At 40.4% G+C, this 22,141-nt stretch overlaps 2 protein-coding genes across 2 annotated transcripts; both read right to left on the bottom strand.

The window, feature by feature from the left end:
* Positions 1 to 458: 458 nt before the first annotated feature.
* On the bottom strand, positions 459 to 2,820 carry LOC126625409 (uncharacterized). The gene is made up of 4 exons (XM_050294510.1): positions 2,193 to 2,820; positions 1,316 to 2,105; positions 554 to 1,183; positions 459 to 495 (listed from the first exon to the last, which is right to left on the bottom strand). The coding sequence occupies exons 1-4, from the start codon at positions 2,818 to 2,820 to the stop codon at positions 459 to 461; spliced, it is 2,085 nt and encodes a 694-aa protein (XP_050150467.1).
* Positions 2,821 to 20,633: 17,813 nt separating this feature from the next.
* LOC126625408 (uncharacterized) lies at positions 20,634 to 21,266 on the bottom strand. Its single transcript, XM_050294509.1, has 2 exons — positions 20,801 to 21,266; positions 20,634 to 20,758 (listed from the first exon to the last, which is right to left on the bottom strand). Exons 1-2 carry the CDS (start codon positions 21,264 to 21,266, stop codon positions 20,634 to 20,636), a joined length of 591 nt encoding a protein of 196 aa, XP_050150466.1.
* Between the last annotated feature and the right edge of the window lie 875 nt (positions 21,267 to 22,141).

Below are 22,141 nucleotides of genomic sequence, written 5' to 3'. Positions count from 1 at the left end.
GACCTCCATCATGAGTGGGTTCAAACGGCGTTGAGCTTCCCTAGTTGGTTTTGCACCTTCTTCCAGCAGAATCCTATGCATACATGTAGCTGGATTTATACCTTTGATATCTGCAATGCTCTAAGCTATGGCAGTTTTGTGATCCTTTAGTACCCGGATCAGTTTCTCCCCCTCTTATGCTGTGAGTTGTGACGATATGATGACGGGTAATGTTTCATCCTCTCCTAAAAATGCATACTTCAAATGTTCAGGGATCGGTTTAAGCTCCAATTTAGGTGCCTGAATCACAGAAGGAAGAGTTTTTTCGTTAGAAGTAGGAAGAGAAATAAAATAGGAAGAACACTTACCACGAATTGGCGAAAGAGACTTAAGAGAGGCCACTGTTTGGATTAATTCTTCTTCAATGTGCTCTGAATAATTAAAATTTCCATGTGTAATGCTATGCACTAACGCCTTTTCTAAATTATCTTGTCCCACACCTTCATTAAAACAATCCTGCATAAAATAGTCAAACGCATCAATAGACAAACAAGATTCTAAATCACTAGGGTACCTCATAGCATTGAAGATTTTGAACTTGACACTTTCTCCATCAATTTCCATGGTTAAGGTACCATCGTAGACATCAATCTTCGTACGCGCTGTTCTAAGGAATGGTCTTCCCAATATAAGAGGAAGTGCAGTAGGCATAGGGTCATGCTCCATCTCAAGAACAAAAAAGTCAGCGGGAAAAATAAGCTCATTCACTTGCACAAGTACGTCCTCCAATAGGCCTTTGGGATATCTATTTGAACGATCTGCTAACTGGATTACTACCTTTGTTTCCTTCAAGTCTCCAAGGTTCAATGACTCATACACTGAATATGGCATCAGATTAATGGATGCCCCCAAATCACACAATGCTCTCCCAAACTCTTTCCCTCCGATTACACATGGAATGGTAAAGCTACCGGCATCCTTCAACTTCGATGGCAGCTTTCTCTGCAAAACAGCTGATACTTCCTCGCTTAATGCCACAGTTTCTTGATCATTGAATCTCCTCTTGTTCGTACAAAGCTCTTTAAGGAACTTTGAATACTTGGGCACTTGTTTTATGGCATCTAAAAGAGGTAAGTTCACTTGGACTTTCCGGAAAGTATCCAAGATTTCCTTATCAGTTTGCTCTTTCTTAGACTTTATAAACCTACGAGGAAAAGGAATAGGGACACATGAGTTAAATGAATTTTGAACTTCTTTACTTACCTTATCAGAATCTTTTTTGTTCAATTATGTATCTTTAGGAGACTTTTCAGTTTATGTTGAAGCTACATCTTGCTCAAGATTCTTGGTTTGTAGCTCCCCTTGTTCAATTGTGTCTTTTCTAGTCCTCTTTTGCATCCTCGGCTGCTCAAAAACTTCTTTTCCACTCCTTAAAGTCACAACATTCATCTGCTCCGCATTTGGATTCACCACGGTTTGGCTAGGCAACCTTCCTGGTTGGTGTTGTTGCCCCATCAAACTTGCTAACTGACTCATTTGGTGCTCAAGGTTTTCAATTGCTTTGTCTGTTTTCTGTTGATGAGATTGAGTAGAGTTAGCTAAAGAAGCAATTAAATCCTCAAGAGACTTACTTGGAGCTTGTTGTTGTTGAGGCTGAAATGGTGCTTGTGGTCTTGCTTGAAAGAAGCCAGGCGGACGGTTATAGTTGTTGGGAACAGATTGTTGTCCGTTGTCTTGATTGTTCCACTTTAAGTGTGGATGATCGCGCCATCCTGCGTTATAGTTGTTGAAAAATGGATCATACATTTGCCTTTGTTGCCCTTGAAATCCTCCTAACGCATTAGCTTGCTCAAGACCACCTTGATCCATCAACGAAGGGCACATGTCCGTGGCATGTCCCATCATTGAACATACACCACACACCTGTTTTGGAGCCACCATAACCTGTTGCACAAGATTAGTCAAGTTAGCTAATTGTAATTCAATACTAGAATTAGCACTTACCTCGTTAACTTTCTTAAGAGGTAGCTCATCTCTCCCTCCAAATTGTCGTGTATTGCCAGCAATGTTCTTTAATAATGCCTTAGCATTTATTGGTGTCTTGTCCATGAATGCTCCTCCACTTGCTGCATCAAGCATTACACGATCAGTACCATATAATCCTTCATAAAAATACTATATTAAAAGATGCTCTGAAATTTGATGATTAGGACAAGATGCAACCAAATGTGTGAATCGCTCATAGTAATCTCCAAAGGGCTCTCCATGTTGTTGTCGGATTGCACATATGTCCTTCCTTATGCTTGCAGCTTTTGTGGCCGGAAAATATTGCACCAAAAATGCTTGCTTCACCTGGTTCCATGTGTTCATTGATCCCGGAGGTAAATTGTAAAGCCACTCCTTTGCCTTAGCTTCTAATGTAAATGGGAATGCCCTCAACTTGACTTGCTCCTCATCCACATTTGCTGGTCTCATTCCCGAGCATACCACGTGAAACTCCATGAGATGCTTGTTGGCATCCTCTGTTGAGAAGCCATGGAACTTAGGCAAGTAGTGAATCATGCCGGACTTGAGCTCAAATCCTCCGTCTGCATTTGGATAGGTGATGCACAATGGTTGTTGATCCGTATTCGGCGTTGCCAACTCCCTCAAAGTACGGTTATCAGCCATGCCTTCTTGTGGTTCTTCCTCCTCTTCAGAACTCAAATGTAGTGGAGAAGATGGTGGTAAGGACACCGATGCACGCTTCGGCTTGATTTTTCCCTGAAGCTTTCGAAGTGTTCGTTCAAGCTCAGGATCATACGAAGCTAGATCAATGCTCTTGGACCTTCGAGTATGCATATACTACGAAGAGTACCTGAAATAAAAACAAAAACAAAAACACTAATGAGACAAGAAAAGAAAACAACAGAAAAATAAGTAATTAAAAATAACAATCCCCGGCGACACGGCACCAAAAATTTGATAGGATTAAAAGCACACCACAAAGTAGCACACAAATGTCCTATTGATTTTCCTTATTAACACTAAGATTTGTCAATTGTAGCATATGAAAATAAGGGTCTTTCCCGCAGAAGATTGTTTTATCTAACTACCTAAAATGTCACAAAAACTGGGTTGTTGTCCCTACTGACCAGCCACCGAAAAATAATTATTAGACTGACTTATACATATCTAAAGTCTACAAACTTTTATATGTAGATACTAGACACACAAAGCTACACTCACACAAATATTTGATATTTTTGGAGTTGATTTGCTATTTAAATTAAATCGAACAAAAACAGGGTAGAAACAAATTTTAAGTAGTTCACAAATTAAGAAAAACGAGTTAGGGGTATTGCTATCCACCACCAAATAATCATGCAAACATGTTATGTTTCATTCAAATTTCTTTTATTTCCGGATGAAGATGCTCAAGTTGGCTCAATGTTAGAACTCAACCTATTACTCTTTCTTACGTAGTATGTTAAGAGAATGGCGTTTTCAACTTAACTTAGTCCCTAGCATGCAATCTAGAATGACGTGTTCATAGATTTAACAAGTAGAAATCATTAAGAACGAAAAGAGTTTGAGTCATCACAAGGCATCGTAAGTACTAGCGTTGTCTTACTTATCCTAGAAATTGGTTCACATGTTAATCGCAATTAACAAGTACTACTTTAGAACATATGTAGGTCCTCATTCGACAAGGGCAGGCACACACATACTCATAGCATTAGAATCCTATATATGCTTACTACGTATGCATCCATAGAAAACAAATAAAGAATTCATCAATGAGACAAGTAGTGAACCAAGTTTCATCCATTCATAAAAATAATTTAACGAAATGTCATAACAAAATTGCAATCATATTCGGGGCTTCAAAACAGCCCCTAACCTCTAAAAAATTAGTTACACATAGTTCTCAAAATAAACCAAAAGAAAGACATGAGTTTGAGAAGATAAAACCGAGAGAAGAGAATGCCAAGATTTCCTCCTTCCTTTCCTTCCTTTCTCAACGCAGCAGCCTTGCTTTTTTTTTTCCTTCCTTTCCTTCCTTTTTTTTCTATCTTTTTTTCTCTAAAGAACTCTCCTTTGCTGCTGCAACCTGCAGCCTTTATGCCCATGCTTGCTGCCCCATTTCTGCTCCATAACTCACCCCACTAGCAGCCATTTAGTGATGACAATAAGTGAGAGGAAATTGTAAAACAATTGTAACTCTTTGGGCAACCTTTATGCCAATTACTCCCACTTAATCCTCATCTTTAATTCCATTTCATCTGATATTTGAGGAGCTTTCAGCTGGCTTGTTCTTGGCTGCAAGTTTTATTGGATTTATTGCCTTCAATGCAGTTACAAACTGCACAGCGTCTTGGAAACCTTTCAGTGTTAAAACGGCCATAACTTCTTCTACAAAAATGCTATTAAAAATCTACGAAATGCTCCAGAAAATAGACATCCGTAGCTTTCTAAGAATATAAGGCTCATTCTCTAATTCATTCTGAGCTGTTCGCAACTTTCTTCCAAAGTCAGCTGACCTGCACAGGCAGTTTTGACGAATTTGTCACTTAATATCCAACTTGTGCTATTTTTCTTTTCTTTGCTTGACAAATCCTACTAAACACAAAAACAAAGTAAATAGCTCAAAAATATAAGGAACTAACTAAGAAAAGACAAGTGAATTTGATGTAAAATATATATAAATATGAGCTTATCAAGGCCTTCCTAAGAGCAAGCCGTAGGAAGTTCTTGCATCAATCACATGGAATATTGTGCTTGACTTGAGTTCGTCAATAGTCATCTCCACTCGGATCATGCCCATCGCTCTTTGTCCTCCTTGATTAAAACCTTGGATTAGTAGACGACTTAGGGACAGTTCATCCGCCTTGATGCCGATTGTAGTCATTGTTGACTTTGGCGTGATGTTTATGGCTGATCCACCAACCACAAGCATGCGGTTGACTTTGTGCTCCCTGACGTACCCAGAGACGAAGAGATGACGGTTGTGAGGCTTGGATCCTAGTAGCAAGTCTTCATCGGTGAAGTGGATTGCGTCCTCGGCGGCACAGCATGTGGCACATTCATATGGTCGAAGCTTCAGGCCTTCGTTCTTGCTTTCTTGCACTTCTTGGTCGTCGAGACTTGCCAAGACCGCTGCCAGTGCTCTTCGCGTCTTCTTTGGCAATCGTAGCGCTTCCTCAATGCTAAAGTGTGTTAGCAGACCTTCTTCAAGCGTGAGAGTTTTTTCTCCCTCAGTGGTGATAGCTTTGCCTTTTGAAGGCTCTTCCATTTCTACTTCAACCATGTGACAGGCGACGGTAGTGCGCTGTTGGAAAAAGTCCTTCGGGAAGTACTCGTGCAATGAGACAGGAATGCGTGGCTCTTGCTCCATAGGTTCCCCAGCATACGTTGGTTTGGCAGCTTTTTCATTTCTTTTAGGCTTCCTACTATTGCGGCGACGGTACTTTCTCCCTTGCTCCCCTTTTGGCCTTATAGCTGCGGTCTTGGCTTCCTCGTCTTCTTATAGGTCACCAACGTCCATCCTTCTTCATCATTGGTAAGTGCACCTTGGTCGTTTTCCCCCGGCGATGGTTGCGCAGAAGGTATCGTGCAACTTGAGCATTGATAGGAATGGTTAGGTGTCGCTTGGAGAGGCACGGGATCGAAGGATCCAAATGCAATTGTAGTAGTATGTGTTGCGACTGTGTCTTCGAGGTCAAGTTCGATTCGCCCTTGTTGTGCTAGCTTCATGATGAGCTCTTTGAAGATGAAGCACTCACCAACAAGATGGTTCACGATTCAATGATACTTGCAGTATTTAGGATCGTTTACGCGATTCATCTCTTCAGGCCGCTTGCATTCGGGTAGCTCGATTACCTTCTTTTCTTGCAAGTCGTCTAACATTGCATCCATGTCTGAGTCAGGAAAATGGTACACCTTCAGCTCTAATTCCCTCAAGGTCCTTGCAGTCGAGGCTTAGATTGCGCCATCGGTTGATGTAGTCCACGACTGTTTCATCCCTCCATTGCCTCGTGCTCGTCAGCTCTAGCATACTCACAGTGCGGCGGGTGCTGTAGAAGCGGTTGAGGAATTCCCTTTCCAATTGCTCCCATCTGTTAATGGACTCAGGCTCTAAGTCCGTGTACCACTCAGTGAGCGCACAAACTGCTTGGCAAGGTAGTCTCCTTCTATCCCTGCGTTGTTGCAGGTCTCAATGAAATGGGCGACATGTTGCTTTGGGTTTCCCTTTCCATCGAATTGCATGAACTTTGGCAATTGACAACCCTTTGGCATCTTTAAAGGGTCAATCTTCTTGGGGTAGGGCTTTGAGTATAGTACAAAGTCATGCGAGCTTCCTTCATACTGCGCCTTGATGGTGCTGGCGATCATCTCCTGCAGCTGCTGGATAGAAAGAGATCCCATGAATGCCATTGCCAGGTCTGGCTCCGACTTCTCTTCGACTCTCTCTGCCAGAGGCTCATCTTCTTTGCCAGTTCCTCTATTTGGTGGATTACCTTTTAGGTTGGGTTTCTCATCGTGATGCGCCTCTAATTGGTTAACGAATGCAGCGATTTGTGAGTCTTTTTCTTCCACAGTCCGTGTTAGCCTTGCGATCGCTTCATTCATATGAGCCAGCTGCTCATCGATGGAAGTCACTCCAGTGGTCATGACTTGCATGGCTGAGCTGCCGCTTGAGCCGGCATCGGAAAGCATGGAACCAGGGTATTTTCTTGAGCTTTCCTCCATTGGGACCCTTAGCGAGGCCAGGGTGATCATAGGTTCGTGCCTCGGGTGCTCTTGTTCCTTCTGCAGAGTTGATGCAGGGGTGGAAAAGGAGGCAGAAAGAGCTCTTGCCTTGCTTCGAGTTATAATGCCCGAAGTGACACCACCTGCGGCGAGGATGCCCCTGTTCTTCGTGTTGGTTGCAGGAACAGCTTGAGTCTTCCTTGATGCCATGTGTCTTTCTTATGGATTTGGAGATAGAGATGAGAGGCAGAGAGGTCCCACCGGGCGTGCTAAATTTGTAAACACGGTAATTTCTACAATGAATGCGACAAGAACACGTGTACAAAATAATATTTGTATTGATGATTTAGGGGTTACAATCTCTTTCAAATTTGATCCTCTTATTCGATCTCCGTGATGCGTAGATTTATGGATTATGATGCCGATTCAAGGGCTGTCGAGGCTTGATCTTGGATGAACGGTCGAAAGTTTCTTCAAGGGCCTTTTGGGTTTGATCTTAAAGGTTGATAGATGAACGGATCTTCAAGGGCTTTTGGGCTTGATCTTGACGAACTGTTGATGAACGGATCTTCCAAGGTCTTTGGGGCTTGATCTTGATGAACAGTGGATGAATGGACCTTCGAGGGTCTTTGGGGCTTTATCTTGATAAACAATTGATGAATGGATTTTCAAGGGCCTTTGGGGCTTGATCTTGATGAATAGTTGGCGAACGGATCTTCAAGGGGCTTTTGGGCTTGATCTTGAAGAACTGTTGATGAACGGATCTTCAAGGGTCTCTGGAACGGATCTTCAAGGGTCTTTAGGGGTTGATTTTGAAGGAGGATTTGACGAAGAACGAAGATAGCTTTCTCGATCCTTCGAGATTTGCTTAGGAGCTTTAGAGTTTCAAAGCTTCAAGGTTTTTTTGGTGTAATGTCCATGCCCCTCTAAAATGAATGAAATGGCTTCTATTTATAGAATTTTCCAAGGCCTAATTTTGGATATAATATTCAGATGACATAAGTTGTTTTTTGCCAGGTGTTGACACGTGTCCTGTTTGATGACTTTTCCGATTTATTTTGATTTTCATTTAGTCACACGCTACGTGTAAAATTTATGTGACACATAAGCGTTGAAATTGTAACCATTGGTCAACATTTATTTCACCGAAATTTCGATGTTTACAAATGCCCCTACTTCAAAGTGCATCGTATACATGTGCTTGTCACGTGTAAGAGATGCATTTTGAAGTCCTTTAATGTAGATGTCGATCCAAGGGCCGTCGAGGCTTGATCTTGAATTGGGCTGGAAGTTTCTTCAAGGGCCGTTGAGGCTTGTTCTTGATCTTTGTTTGAAATTTCTTCAAGGGTCGTCGAGGCTTGATCTTGAAGGTTGAAATTGGACCACAAGGAGCTTCATGTGGTAGATGATCTTTGGCTTTTGTAGTGGATGAATTGGCACGTATTTGTTTTTGCGCTTGTTGACTTTCCACAACTTTCATCTTGAACTGGGTTGGAGGATTTCTTGGATTCCTCCAATTGTTGACTTTCCACAGCTTATTCTTGAACTGGATTTGATTCAAGGGTGGTGGACGCTTGATCTTGAATCGGACTTGTGATTTCCTCAAGGGTCATCGAGGCTTGATCCTGAATTTGGCTGGAAGCTTTTTCAAGGGGCATTGAGGCTTGATTCTTGAAGGTTGACTCGAACACATGGCAAGCAGGCACGAGGTGAAGGTGACGACTTGTTGCTTTGTTCAATCTTTCTAATTCACACCTGAGCAGTTTGGTCAACGGTATGATCTTCAAGATTGATGGGGTCTTCTTCCAGTTAGTGACTTGATCTTTAAGGATTTGATTCAAGGGTGGTGAATCGGCACGTGCAGCCCACAACGCCTAGCGAGTTGACCCAAGAATTTGAGGGTCAAAACGAGTCCACTACCCAGAGTGATTGCAACCCTAATGATATGAGATACTTTTGATTTTGAAGAAGTAGCGGATGAATCGGCATGTGCTTTGTTGTGCTTGTCTCCACATGCTTCAATGCATCATTTTCCCTTGCCTTATCTGTTCTTCTGGTATATATGGTATCTTCTCTGGAAGCATAAGATGTTGAGACAATGGGTACTTCAAGAGCAGTGCTAGGTAAGCAATCAGGGAAGGGTTCCAGGCAGTTGGTTCCAGATCGAAAGATTGATACCAAGTGCTGGCTGTTTGCTTTCTTTCTCCTTGTCCCGCATGTAAGAACAAGGACAAAGAAAATGACAGGGAGAAAGCATGATATGAAATACTCTTGCTTTCGAAGAAGTGGTGGCGATTTGACAGCGTTGCACAGCGAGGCTTTGCTCTTCGGTGATGGTGCCGTCAATATGTTGTTGAAGCTTCTCGAGCTTTTGGATTCAACTCAGACTCCTTCTGGTGGGTTGGTTGATTGTGCAGGGAAATGGAGACTTGATCTTGAAGGAAATCAGCACGTTGTCTCTACATGCTTTAAGGTATCATTTTCACTTGCCTTATCTGTTCTCCAGGCAAATGTGGCATCTTCTTCGGAAGTACATCAGCAGCTGAAGACGAGTAATCGAGAGCAATGCCAGGTAAGCAACCAGGCGAAGGTTCCAGGTAGTCGATTCCTTACCTGGAGTTTGAGTGGAGGTTTCGACATATTGCTTTCTTTATCCTTGTCTTTGCAGGTAAGAACAAGGACAAAGGAAAAGATAGGGAGAAAGCATGATATAAGATACTCTTGCTTTCTACCCTGGTGATATAAGAAAACTGAGTATTTCAAGAGGCTCTGCTAGGAATGTACTCTCAGAAATAAGGAAGGGTTGGGTATTTTTGCAGGTCTGCCTTGCTATGGAGGATGAAGGTCGACATATATAGGAATTTCCCAACAGCCAGTAGTGGCACTATTCCTTTACTCTTGTCGGCAACCGTTGGGTAATTGAAACAGTAAGATTCATGCGTTTTCAACTTTGTCAAAAATCTTTAACAAAGTTGCGCGTGATTTATGCAAAGCTGAGGCTGCTTGTGGAAGATGATGACAAATCTGGAAAAGCCGGTTTTTTGAAATTTGGAGAGTGGTGCCTCTTCGATCTTTGAACCGGTGGCCTTGTTGCCTTTTTGATCTTTGAACAAACGGCCCAGCTTTTGAAATTCGGGGAGAGGTACCTCTTTGGTTTCTGAACGGCCACGTTGCCTCTTTGATTTCTAAACAGGCCATGTTGCCTCTTCTTTTTATAGAGGCATTAATCATGTTTAAAAACACACTTAGAAGGTTGCTACCTGTTAGGAATTTCCCTCATTTTGTATTTCTAAGAATTCGCCTTACACGACCTCTTCTTCTTTCATCATTTTTTTTTTTTTTGCAAATGGCTTGCCCATCTGATCGTCGTCTTGATTTGAATGTTGGGGATGATGTTGACATGTCTTCTTCATATAACATATGGCGCCCGTCCTTCTTATCCACCAATGGTCCTCTTACAGTTGGGGATTTTGTGATCAAGAATGACATAACCGCTACGATGGTAGCTAGAAATCTTCTCACGTCCAAGGACAACAGGATCTTTTTCAAGCGGTCTGATGAGCTGGCTATTCAGAACTCTTTGGCTTTCAGTGTTTAGTGTGCGGGCTTCGTATCAAGTATGGGCCAAAGCTACATTTCCAACTTAAAAGAATGGGTTACTACTGGCCAAGCACGGTGAATGATTGCCTGGAACATGCCAAAAGGTGCCAAGCCTGCCAATTCCACGCCAACTTCATACACCAACCACCTGAGCCATTACACCCTACAGCTACTTCATGGCCATTCGATGCATGAAGATTGGACATCGTAAGACCAATTACTCCAAAGTCATCTGCAGGAGAAGCTTATATCCTAGCTGCAACAGATTACTGATCCAAGTGGGCTGAAGCCATACCCCTAAGGGAAGTGAAGAAGGAAACTGTCGTCCTTTTCATCAAGGAACATATCATCCACCGGTACGGTGTGCCTCGCTACATCATCACTAACAACGGAAAACAATTCTCCAACCGACTCGTGGATGAGCTCTGCAAAAAATACAAGTTCAAGCAACGCAAGTCTTCCATGTATCATGCTCCGGCCAACGATCTTGCAAAAGCATTCAATAAAACATTGCAATCTCCTAAAGAAGGTGATCAGCCGAACAAAGAGAGACTGGCACAAAAGAATAAGCGAAGCACTTTGGGCATATCGAACGACACATAAGACTCTTACCCAAGCTATGCCTTATTCTCTAGTATATGGCGTGGAAGCTGTTCTACCGCTTGAAAGTCAAATCCCCTTACTAAGAATGGCTATTCAAGAGTTGGAAGCACTCGACGAAAGAAGCCTCGAAGCTCAACAACACTTGGAATGCTACTAAGCACGGCTATCCAAGGCATTCAACAAGAAGATCCGCCCAAGGTCTTTCCAAGCTGGAGATCTCGTCCTCGCATTACGTAGGCCTATCATCACAACTCACAATACAAAAAGCAAGTTCACATCAAAGTGGGATGGACCATACGTAATACAAGAGGTCTACACCAATGGCGCCTACTTAATCATGGCAGAAAATGACCTGAAGATCAAGCCCAAAAGCCCCTTGAAGATTCGTTCATCAACTGTTCATCAAGATCAAGCCCTAAAGGCCCTTGAAGATCCGTTCATCAACTGTTCATCAAGATCAAGCCCCAAAGACCCTCGAAGGTCCGTTCATCCACTGTTCATCAAAATCAAGCACCAAAGACCCTCGAAGATCCGTTCATCAACAGTTCGTCAAGATCAAGCCCAAAAACCCTTGAAGATCCGTTCATCCATCAACCTTCAAGATCAAACCCAAAAGGCCCTTGAAGAAACTTTCGACCGTTCATCCAAGATCAAGCCTCAACGGCCCTTGAATCGGCATCATAGTCCATAAATCTACGCATCATGGAGATCGAATCAAATGATCAAATTTGAAAGAGATTGTAACCCCTAAATCATCAATACAAATATTATTTTGTACACGTTTTCTTGTCGCATTCATTGCAGAAATATTATTTTGTACACGTGTTCTTATGGAGGTATCCTCAAGCAAAAAACCTCTTCTAAATCTCCTGAACAAATTGTTCGTTTCCGTTTAGGAATTTGGAATCTTGCACAAACTAATTATAGTACTATTAAAAAAGAAATATTATCTATTGTATTATGCATTAACAAATTTCAAGATGATTTATTAAATCAAAAGTTTTTAGTTCGTGTCAATTGCAAATCTGCAAAACATGTTTTACAAAAAGATGTTCAAAACATTGCATCCAAACAATTTTTTGCATGATGGCAAGCCATATTAAGTATTTATGATTTTGAAATTGAATACATTAAAGGCAGTCATAATTGCATCCTAGATATTTTAACAAGAGAATTTCTCCAGGGGAAGAATGTCCGGAAATAGCAGTAGCCAGAGAAGGCTTCCAGCCACTCTACCACCACCACCAGTAAAACATGAATCTATTCCCAATTCCTTATCGGCCTTAGCCATCACCAACAGATTTACTCCCTTAGGATCAATTGTAGGTCAATTCCGACCAAACTACCAAATGGCCTTTGCCAGTCCTTATGGCCCATATTCATCAATGTTATCACCATCAACCCCTAGAACACTTAGCTTTAACATCCCCCTATATCAAGAAAAATCCATTGGAATACATTTTCAGCATCCCTAACCATATCAATAGAAAACAAGCCACAGAAAAAATAGCCAAAACAATCTTACCTCCAAATTTCCATCATAATCCAACTGAATCTTTCAAAACCCTCCAATATTATCAAGCTATTCTCCGTGAGACAAAAAGTGTTTCCATCAAACCTATTTACAACACTACTTATCAAAACAAAATCTTTTGCCATTCCCTCCATATTGGAAGATTTCTTACCGAACAAGAATGGGGACTCCCCCTTTATCATACCAAACAACTTCATACAAAAAATGATCTCATTCCAAACAACAAATATAGTTATTTTGACTACATCTAAGCATGGACCATTATATTTCTTCACCAATCACCTGACTTTACTCACTCTTGGTTCATTACCTTTGATAAAACTTTTAGGTTAAACTTCCCAGCTTGGTTTCCAAATTGGTGGTCAGCTCATGGCCCAACAATCAGCTTATTACCTGAAGATCTCATGCAAATCCTTTCATCTAGTTTCCAAAAGCAATTTGATTGAAGCCGTTTTAATGACAGAATTACTCTTCTTTTGTTATTAATGGAAAAATACAAGGTCCCTTGGGTTTTCAAATGGAATTATGAAATTGAAACAGGTCAAGTTTAGAGAGCTCGGTGGGTTAAATGGTGGGACAAATTCGACTATGAAAACATTATCGGTTTAGTCTCATCAGAATTTCCAATTGAACCTGTTCCAATGGTTTTTCCTCCAGCAATATCAACACAAGCATTGCCAGAAATCCCAGAAAATACCCAATCTCTATCAAACATTAGTCCTTCATCCTCATTTAAAGGAAAACAACCAAAATCATCCAGATCCTCCAAAACATCAAGCTTGAAGAAAAAAGGGAAATCCTCCCAACTATTGTAAATGGCAGCTAAACTTATAGCAGAAGCATCTTTACTGCACAATGAAGATGAATACCCAAGTTCAAACTCATCAGACGCTTCGTCTCAACCAGCCAAATGGGCAAATTACCAGGATGCCAAAAACCCGTATGATTTGTAAATTTCAAACATGTAATAATTTGCAATCATTTTAAAGTTTTTACTCATATAAATCGCACAGTAGAAGCCATGTGAATTCCACAGAAAACAGCATCCGCAATAGCAGCAATAATTCCGACAAGACATATTCATGAATAGTAAAATCACTTTTACTATTCATCCATCACTCAAGACAGCAGCAGGGTAAATCCACAATAAAAAGATCATCATTCACCAGCCTTTACAGCCTTTGACACATGCAATCGACAAAAGGTAGCAGGATTCCAGGATCTCAATCAGCAGGTCTCTTCCTCCAAAAGAATAGCTCATTCACAGAGGAGGGGAACTCTAATCGAACAGCTGAGACTCTCTGCGAATTCTCTTAAGAACAAAAGTCATAATTCAGCACCATCCCTCAACCAGCAAAATTATTAAACACTTGTATTTTAATTTTTAATCAAGGATGCCTGCGAGCTCTACTATTTTCCTTATCAATCGTCAGTAGACGGAATTGTAAGTTGGTTTCCACTTTGAAATAAAATTATTTTCAAATCCATATTTGCATCATTAATTTTAATTCATTATTTTCATTATGAAGAATATTTTCATAACCACTGATTTTGAATGGCATAAAATTCTTAATTCTAGTCAATTCATTGAGTATCTCAAATTCAAGGTAAATACCGATAAATATTTTGTTCTTTTCTTCTTTACAATTTATAACATTTGGTATGATATCTGCACCCCCAATAAATATAATGACTGTAGTCTCGATTGTTGTCCTCATAATTTCTACCATCATCATTAGATATAGACATATATATACTATAAAAAGAAAAATACCCACTCACAGTTACTTGCGATGTCACATCCATTCAAGCTAGAAAGTTGGAGTCTCCGATAGTAATTGCACCTAAGCATAATATTGGGATTCATTAGTAAAACTCAATTAGAACGCTTGAATTTGGAGAAACGGACATCGGATTCGAAAGCAGCACGTCGAAATATGCTAAGGAGGGTCCCATACAATTTTCGTAAAAAGTTGGCAAAAACTCAACGGTTAACCCTAAAAGTCAACCAAGACAACCCGATGGTCAATTATATTAAAATTTTAGAATTTCACTAAATGGATGTCAAAAATGGATTCGGGGCATCAAAATTAGCCTAGGAGGGTTTTTGAGAAATTTCGAAACATACAACACAAGGAATATTCCAAAGAATATTGTAAGAATATTCTCAGAATATTTTGAGCCCAATTCAGAAATGGATCTGCTTGGGCCTAAGGTTTTGGGCCGGGTTTAGGCATAGGCCCTTTTTTTTTCTTTCTTCTTCTTCTTCTCCGGCCCAAAGAAAAATGGGTTGAGCTCGGTGGGCTGAAGGCCTAGGGTTTGGGCTTGAAAGCCCTACCCAAAAGGTTGGATTTGGGTCATCGTGATCCATTTCTCCTCGAGAAAGAAGGCCGAAAACAGCGAGTTTAGCCGGGAAATTTCGAGGGGCTATATTATGCTCATTTCTCAACCAAAATCAAAAATTCAAAATGCCAAGTAAAGCTCAGAAGTTAGGGAATCGAAATGTACCAATCTGGGGTTGAGTCATGACCGAAAATGGTTGGAAATGGCTTGCACAGTGCTGGAGCTTTGCCAAAAACTGGGGAATATTTCCCTGAGGTATTTCTGCACCAAAACATGTTCATTTCTCTTAAATAACCCCATAATCATGTACAAAACAGTGATCTAAGATGAATGTCGTCGATTTCAAAGCTTACCTTAGTTGAAATCGTTGAAAACCCACCGTTGACTCATCGAATGAACACGGTGTAGTGACATTCATCACTGTCGAGGTTCTAAGGTTGTGGTTTGGGTTCGAGACATGGAAGAAGGTGACGATGGTGGCATTGGTTCACAAAAAATGATGGAACTCAACGCCGGAGTTGGTGGAGCAAGGTGGTCGTCGCTTCTCTGCATTTGTAGGGAGAAAGATTAAAGAGAAAGAGTCGGGAGAGTGAAAGGGTTTAAATGTGGAGGAGAAGATGCCACGAGGCAAGAAAGGAGAGGTGAGTTTGTGTGGGTTGTGGGCTCTACAACCAGAAAACTAATAAAATAATAAAAGTATCATGTTAGAAAATATTAAAGTAGTAAATTACCCAAAAATTCAAATTATATAAAACACTCAATTTTCGTAGTTCTGTAAAACCTCCGTTGTGACTCCAATTTTGATTCCGCTTGCACCTACACGTTCGTATGATCGAGTACTTCAAAAGTACGCTAAAAAGAATATTTCTAACATCTCACTATACGTTGGTCAACGAAAGTCAATACCCTTGCCTCTAAGGCATTTTCATCAATTCACTTTTTTAAAATTAATAAAATTGTAAAAGTAGGGACGGGTTGTCACATCTTTGCCATGATCTTGGGCAATTTTTCCACTGCCAATGCATGCAATTAACACTTCCAATCATGCTAGGAAAACCTCAACCCTCAACTTTTTGAATAAGCCTTCTGAGGTCCGTTGGTGTGGGTCGACGAAGTTACTCTGTGGTGTATAGATATTCAATTGCATTATAGAACCTATCGCGTGCTTCAAGAACAGTGGATTCTCCTACCCTCGTTATCTCATCAATCGCGTTTGTAGATGCCCCATAAGCAAGCATCTGGAAGGTAGCCATGATCTTTTCTTCAAGAAGAAAAACTATGCGCATCATCCTTCTTTTGAACAAAGTAATTATGATGGTTGCAAATAGTAACCATTTGATAGACTCCAGCTAAAACCGGGTCTATAATGTTCAGTTCCTCCTAACCGAATCACTAAGGTACCAATCTCCAACTATTGTGCTTTTGAGTAACATGGTAGTAGTCATATATGAGAATTTGATAAACTTTCACTCCTTGCACTGCTGCTTAAGAAGCAAGTTAGAGACATGGAAGGACGAAAAAAATCTTCTCCAGTCAAAATTTGATTGGATTCTATAAACTTCATAATTGTACCCATTCATGGACATAAATGTTTCGATAATGTCTTGTTGTAGGCAATAAATCATCTTTTATTATTGAAAGGTTCTTATAGTGAGTCAAATACCCATGAAATCTTCTTTAGTGAGGTACTTTCGTTTGTAATGCTTCAGGCATAAGTCTTCGAATGCAAGGATCATGGTGGTGGATTATTCAGCATTTCCACACCATTGTTAGGTTAAATGGTTTCTCTGCTTTTCATATCAAGTGGAGCTTCACGACTTGTACCGACATAAAGTAGTTTTTCTTAGAAACTTCCATGTCAGTGAAATCGAACTTGTGACAGTTCGACAATCCACTGAATGAAGGGAACAAAATTGCGATTAGTTCTATAAGAAATAAAAACCACCACAAGCATCCAAGTTAGAACATCTAGGTCCTAAGACATGGCTTGATTTATTGCATAAAAAGCTTCAGTTTTACAAGGGTGTATTGTTTTATGAAAACTTCGGGTTTTAAAGGCACTAATTCGAAACATTAGGTTCAAATTTAATGAATTTGCGGTTCAGGGTACATGCAATAACACGAGATACAATATTCAACTAGTGTAGTGAATTTGGGTAAAGGTGAGTAGCTTCGGGACTAAGAAAGGATGTCAATAGTTCTAAGAAAAATAATAAAATAGTGAGTAGCAATTTATAACAATAGACTGCGGTCCAAAGTACTTTTTCCAGATTTATAGATTGCGAGTCAGTAAAATTAATTCAATTGGACGAACCTAAACAACTGTCAGCAGTGAAAGCAAGAAAACGCAATGGTTCATGAAATATTTGGGCTAGATGGCTACAGGCCATGCAGAAAAGAAGCCCAAATTTGGGCGTGGACCGTGAAGAAGGCACCCCAATTGTAATACCCTAAAAAATTTAAAATATATGATTATGTGGAATTTTTTTATCGGAAAGTGAAATGACTAAAATGCCCTAGGTGGCTAAATGTAATGTTATGAGGACGTATTTTATCCTCATATATTTTGTCATGTTTCTTGACATATTTGGATAGAGCTCAATCTTATGAACGTGTAGGCGCAAACCGTTCGTGAAACGGAGTTATAACGAAGAAATTAGAGATGTTTTCGTTGTCAGAAAAAAAAATGGGGTTGAACGCTGCCAGGTGGCAGCAAGATAGGAAATGTGGGATGCGGGAGAGAAAAGGAGGAGGGAAGGACAAATCAGATGGAGGAGCAGGAGGGAAAGGAAGGAAGGGAGAAGGAGGAAACCGGCCAACCCGGTTTCTCCATTCGACCCTGTTCCTTGACCTTGTCCTAACTTGTCCGTCCGACCTCCGTTTGAGGTGATTCCGATGTCTATGGAAAGCTCTCATCAAGCCCAACATCCTTGTGGTGTTAGATTTCTAGGTTTCTAACCCAAATTCACATATCGAAGCCATAAAACCACGGGTGTCCTGGCGAGTTTATGCTTTTTCTCGTGAATCCATCAACGAATACCGTCAATCTCCACAACCAAAAGACTTCCCTCAACCCCAGGAGTAAGGCCTAAGCCTTGGATGAGGCGTCGGAGTTCATTTTGGTGACGAATCGACAACTACCCAAATTCTAAGGTTATAGCGGGTTTATGGCGATTTAAGGTTTTTCCTGGCCAAATTGGACTTGGCCATAGGTATAAAGTTTGTTCCCCTTGACTTGTTCTACATTTCTATGAAATTTGGAAATTTTTTTAAATAGTTGAAATTTTCCGGCGAGTCGGGGCTGCTGACTGCCACCCAAGGTGGTGCGTGGCCAGAGGTCTGTCAATGCTATTTTTAGGTTAAATTAGATGCCTTGATTTCAGTTTTGATATTCGTATGACGTAGGTTGATTGTTTGAACCTAAATTTACTACGATACCTTACTTGATTAATTTGTGAATCGATGATCCGACCGTTGGATCGTCATCAAACCTTGAGACCTTATCGTACGTAATATTTGAGGACCTTAGGAACTTATGGATCAGGCATCTGGCGAATGGATCTTCCTGAATTAGATTTGTAATTTTGTAAAATAAAACATTGACCGCCACTTGATTTCGTGATTGGCGGAGATCCGACTGTTGGATCTAAATGAAATTTTAGTATGTTGTTCTAGAAGTGTAAGGTGAACAACGAATGGCTTGATCCCTTCTTTTTGGAAACGTAGGCAGTCTAACCAGGATGTTAGATGCAGCCATAAATTCAACAAAATGATTATTTTTTTAGTGTGGTTAGTTAGAATTATAATTAACATTATTTTATTATGGCCTACTTGTGTGTTTGGCTTCCGAATTAGATATTTCAGGTTGTTACACCAACAAAAGATGGGTGGAGGCTGTAGTGGACAACAGGCTAGAGGGTTGCTAATGGTTTGGGTTAAAGCCAGTTATGTTGGCTGAAACAAAAAATTGAAGCCCAATTTGGGTTTGTGCCACATAAGCGCAACATGACCAACCAAGTGGGTTGATGCGGTGGGATGTCAAAATAATGTTGTTTCTTGGTCGGTTGCAGGGCTTGGCTCGGCGTGACGACTTTAGGCGTGGCTCGGTGCAATTGTTTTGGGTGTAGCATGGTTCTCGATTAGGGGTTTTGAAAAATCCTAGTTTTGTTCATGTTTTCTTATTTTTCTTTGTACACACACAATTCACCATAGCAATATCACCATTTTCATTAGATAAAGTTATAGGATGATTTTTTGTTAAAACAAACTTAGCTCAAACCCTTTTCATTAAAGATTCCAAAAAAAAAAGAAAAAAAAGAAACATTAGAGCACTTCCACCCCTCTCAAATCCCCTCCCTCCTCACAAAACTATCCACCCCCTTCCAATCCACTAGGCTCTGGGGGAGCCTAGTTGCTCACCTAGGCTAAAATGGACTAGCCTAGCCCCAAAGCCATGTGATGCAAGGCAGTTGTCAACTATAATTAAAAATACAAAAAATTATAAAAAATCATAAAAAATAATTAAAATACAAAAAATAATAATTTTTTTTCTTTCTATAAATATCTAACCATGTTTTTCCACCTTACACCACATTTCAATATTTTCAAATACTTTCAACCAATCTTTTATTATTGTTCGAAATTAAAAATAAATTAGGCGTTTTGAAAAGGGAATTGTTATTAGCACTTCAAAAATCTCATTATACATCCCAAACTTTCTATATTAGGAAAGAAAAATACATTTGTGAGGAGTGTAGAATGAGATTTTTTGAGTGCCAATAACACTTCCCTTTGAAAAAACCTAGTTTTGTTCATGTTTTCTTACTTTTCTTTGTACACACACAATTCACCATAGCAATAACACCATTTTCATTAAATAATGTTATAGGATGATTTTTTGTTAAAACAAACTTAGCTCAAACCCTTTTCATTAAAGCTCCCATAAGAAAAAGAAAAAAAAAGAAACATAAGAGCACTTCCACCCCTCTCAAATCCCCTCCCTCCCCCCAAAACTCCTCCACCCCCTTCCAATCCACTAGGCTCTGGGGGAGCCTAGTTGCTCACCTAGGCTAAAATCGACTAGCCTAGCCCCTGAACTATGTGATGCAAGGCTGACGTCAGTTATAATTAAAAAGTAATAATTAAAAATGCACAAAATCATAAATAAAAAATCATAAAAATTAATTAAAATATAAAAAAAATATTATAACCCATCGCCCATCGCCTTGGGGATTTGGCTGGGCTGGAAGTGCTCTAACCAAGAGCAAGATGCCTAAATATTATAACCCATTCTTCATGTATTGTTGGCCCTCAAGCTTAAACTCGGACTTGGATATGTTGAGCTCTAAAGCCCAAGCAAGGCACTGGATGTCGCAGTAATGCTGCAGTTGTTGTCGCCATGGCGGGGCTGCTCACCTCCGAGGCTCCTTCCTTTATATTTTTTTTGATGAAAGCACGATATTCATTGAATTATAGAAATACGTACATAATCGAGGATAGGGTGCTAACAGTGGGCCTTAATAAAAACATTGCCGGGGTTTTCAACCCGATCGATGGAAAAAAGAGTGTTCCGCACCAACTTAACTATCAAGACTATCCTCCAATAAGAAATCAAAAATAATATCAGGGGGTCCTTCAAACCACGAAATTGAGTGGTCAAGCATTAGACTCAACCGTGCAAGCCGATGTGCCAATCTGTTCGTCTCTCTTGGTCCGAAAAAAATCTTCCATTGCTTGAACCCTTGAAGAATCTGCCGTGTATCAGCAAACAAGTGACCAAAATGACCAAGTAAAGCTGTTTCCGAATTCTGAATAGCAACAACCACCATAAGAGCATCTCCTTCTAGCTGAACTTGTTCCTCACGCCAATGCCAAGCAAAATAGCTGCTGCCCGTGCAACAATAGCCTCTGCATGCATGGCCGAGCTGACACCAGTCTCCCATAACACCATTGCAGCCATGAAACCTCCTGTTGAGTTTCAAACGACAATCCCTATACCCCCATACGAACCATTCTCATCCCAAGCCGCATCAAAGTTACACGTTATCCAACTAAATTCCGGATGTGTCCACTTCTGAACACAATCCATTTCTGAGTGTGGTTGAACCTCATTCCATTTCTTGAATTCCGTCGGCCACGTTTGGGATTTAAGTTGCACGTCCAATGGTGATGCATCCACACCTTTCCAAATAAACTCGTTACTGACCTTCCAAATGCTCCACACCAACACAAGAAGCAACTCAAAACTGTCCTTAGTTACTGTTTTTGCCATATTGATCAACCATCCACCAAAGTCCTCCTCTATCCTCGGAAACATACGAATTCCCAATGGACTACCAAACCAAATTGCAGCTAATCGTGGGCACTGTAACAAAGTGTGTTTAACTGGCTTTGGCTCTTTATCACAGAGCCCACATATATCCTCCGTAAGAACCCGTCTATTCTTCAAATTCACCTTCGTTGGCAATGCATTCATACACCCACGCCAAACACATATTTTGACTTTCCCCGGGACCTTGGCACGCCACAGAGCTTTCCATAGAAATTTTGTCTCCTCATTTAGTGTAGATCAAACCGGTTCATCCCAACCAAGACCATGACATGTTCGTGCCACAAAATAAGCACTCTTAGTCGTAAATACATCATTAGGCTCTTTAGTCCAAATCATGAAATCCGCTGGATTAAATAAACTCAAGGGGATATTCAAAATCAATCTTGCTTCCTCCTCCATAAACCAATTACATATTAAGCTTGTATTCCAACGCATCCCATCATTGACTTGTAAATATTGATTATCTTTTTAAGTAATTTGGCAGCCATATCAGGGGACACGTCAAAGTGTGTACACACACACACACACACACACATATATATATATAGGTGTGATATCTGCACACCCCATTTTACTTCTCACATATATTTTTAATTTTCGGCCGTCGGATCGGATGAATTGAAAAAGACCAATGGACAGAAATTACAAAGAGGTGTGTGAGAAGTAAAATAGGGTGTGTGGATAGCACACCCCTATATATATATATATATATATTTTAACAAATTTGACAAAAAATAGCAAAGTGAAGCGACAATTGAGTTTTGTGGTGCAAAATAGTGAAATATGAGTTTCAAATGGAAGAAATGTACCAAAAAATAAGCCAAAAAGAAAATTTGTTGGTTTAATATGAAGGGTAGATGATGAGATGATGTATTTTGGGTTGCAACCTATGGCTAGGAATGGGCAACAGTTATGGCAGGAAGGTAACTGTGGTTATTTACCCACAACCATTTATGCTCTTACCCACGTGGTTTAGGGTTTAGGGTTAAACGGTTAACCATACTCATACCCATAACCGT

Source organism: Malus sylvestris, chromosome 6 (assembly GCF_916048215.2).
Source record: "Malus sylvestris chromosome 6, drMalSylv7.2, whole genome shotgun sequence".
In the NCBI taxonomy this organism is placed as follows: Eukaryota; Viridiplantae; Streptophyta; class Magnoliopsida; order Rosales; family Rosaceae; genus Malus; species Malus sylvestris.
The sequence above is the reverse complement of the archived record's forward strand: the minus strand, read 5'-3'. Positions and strand labels throughout refer to the sequence as shown.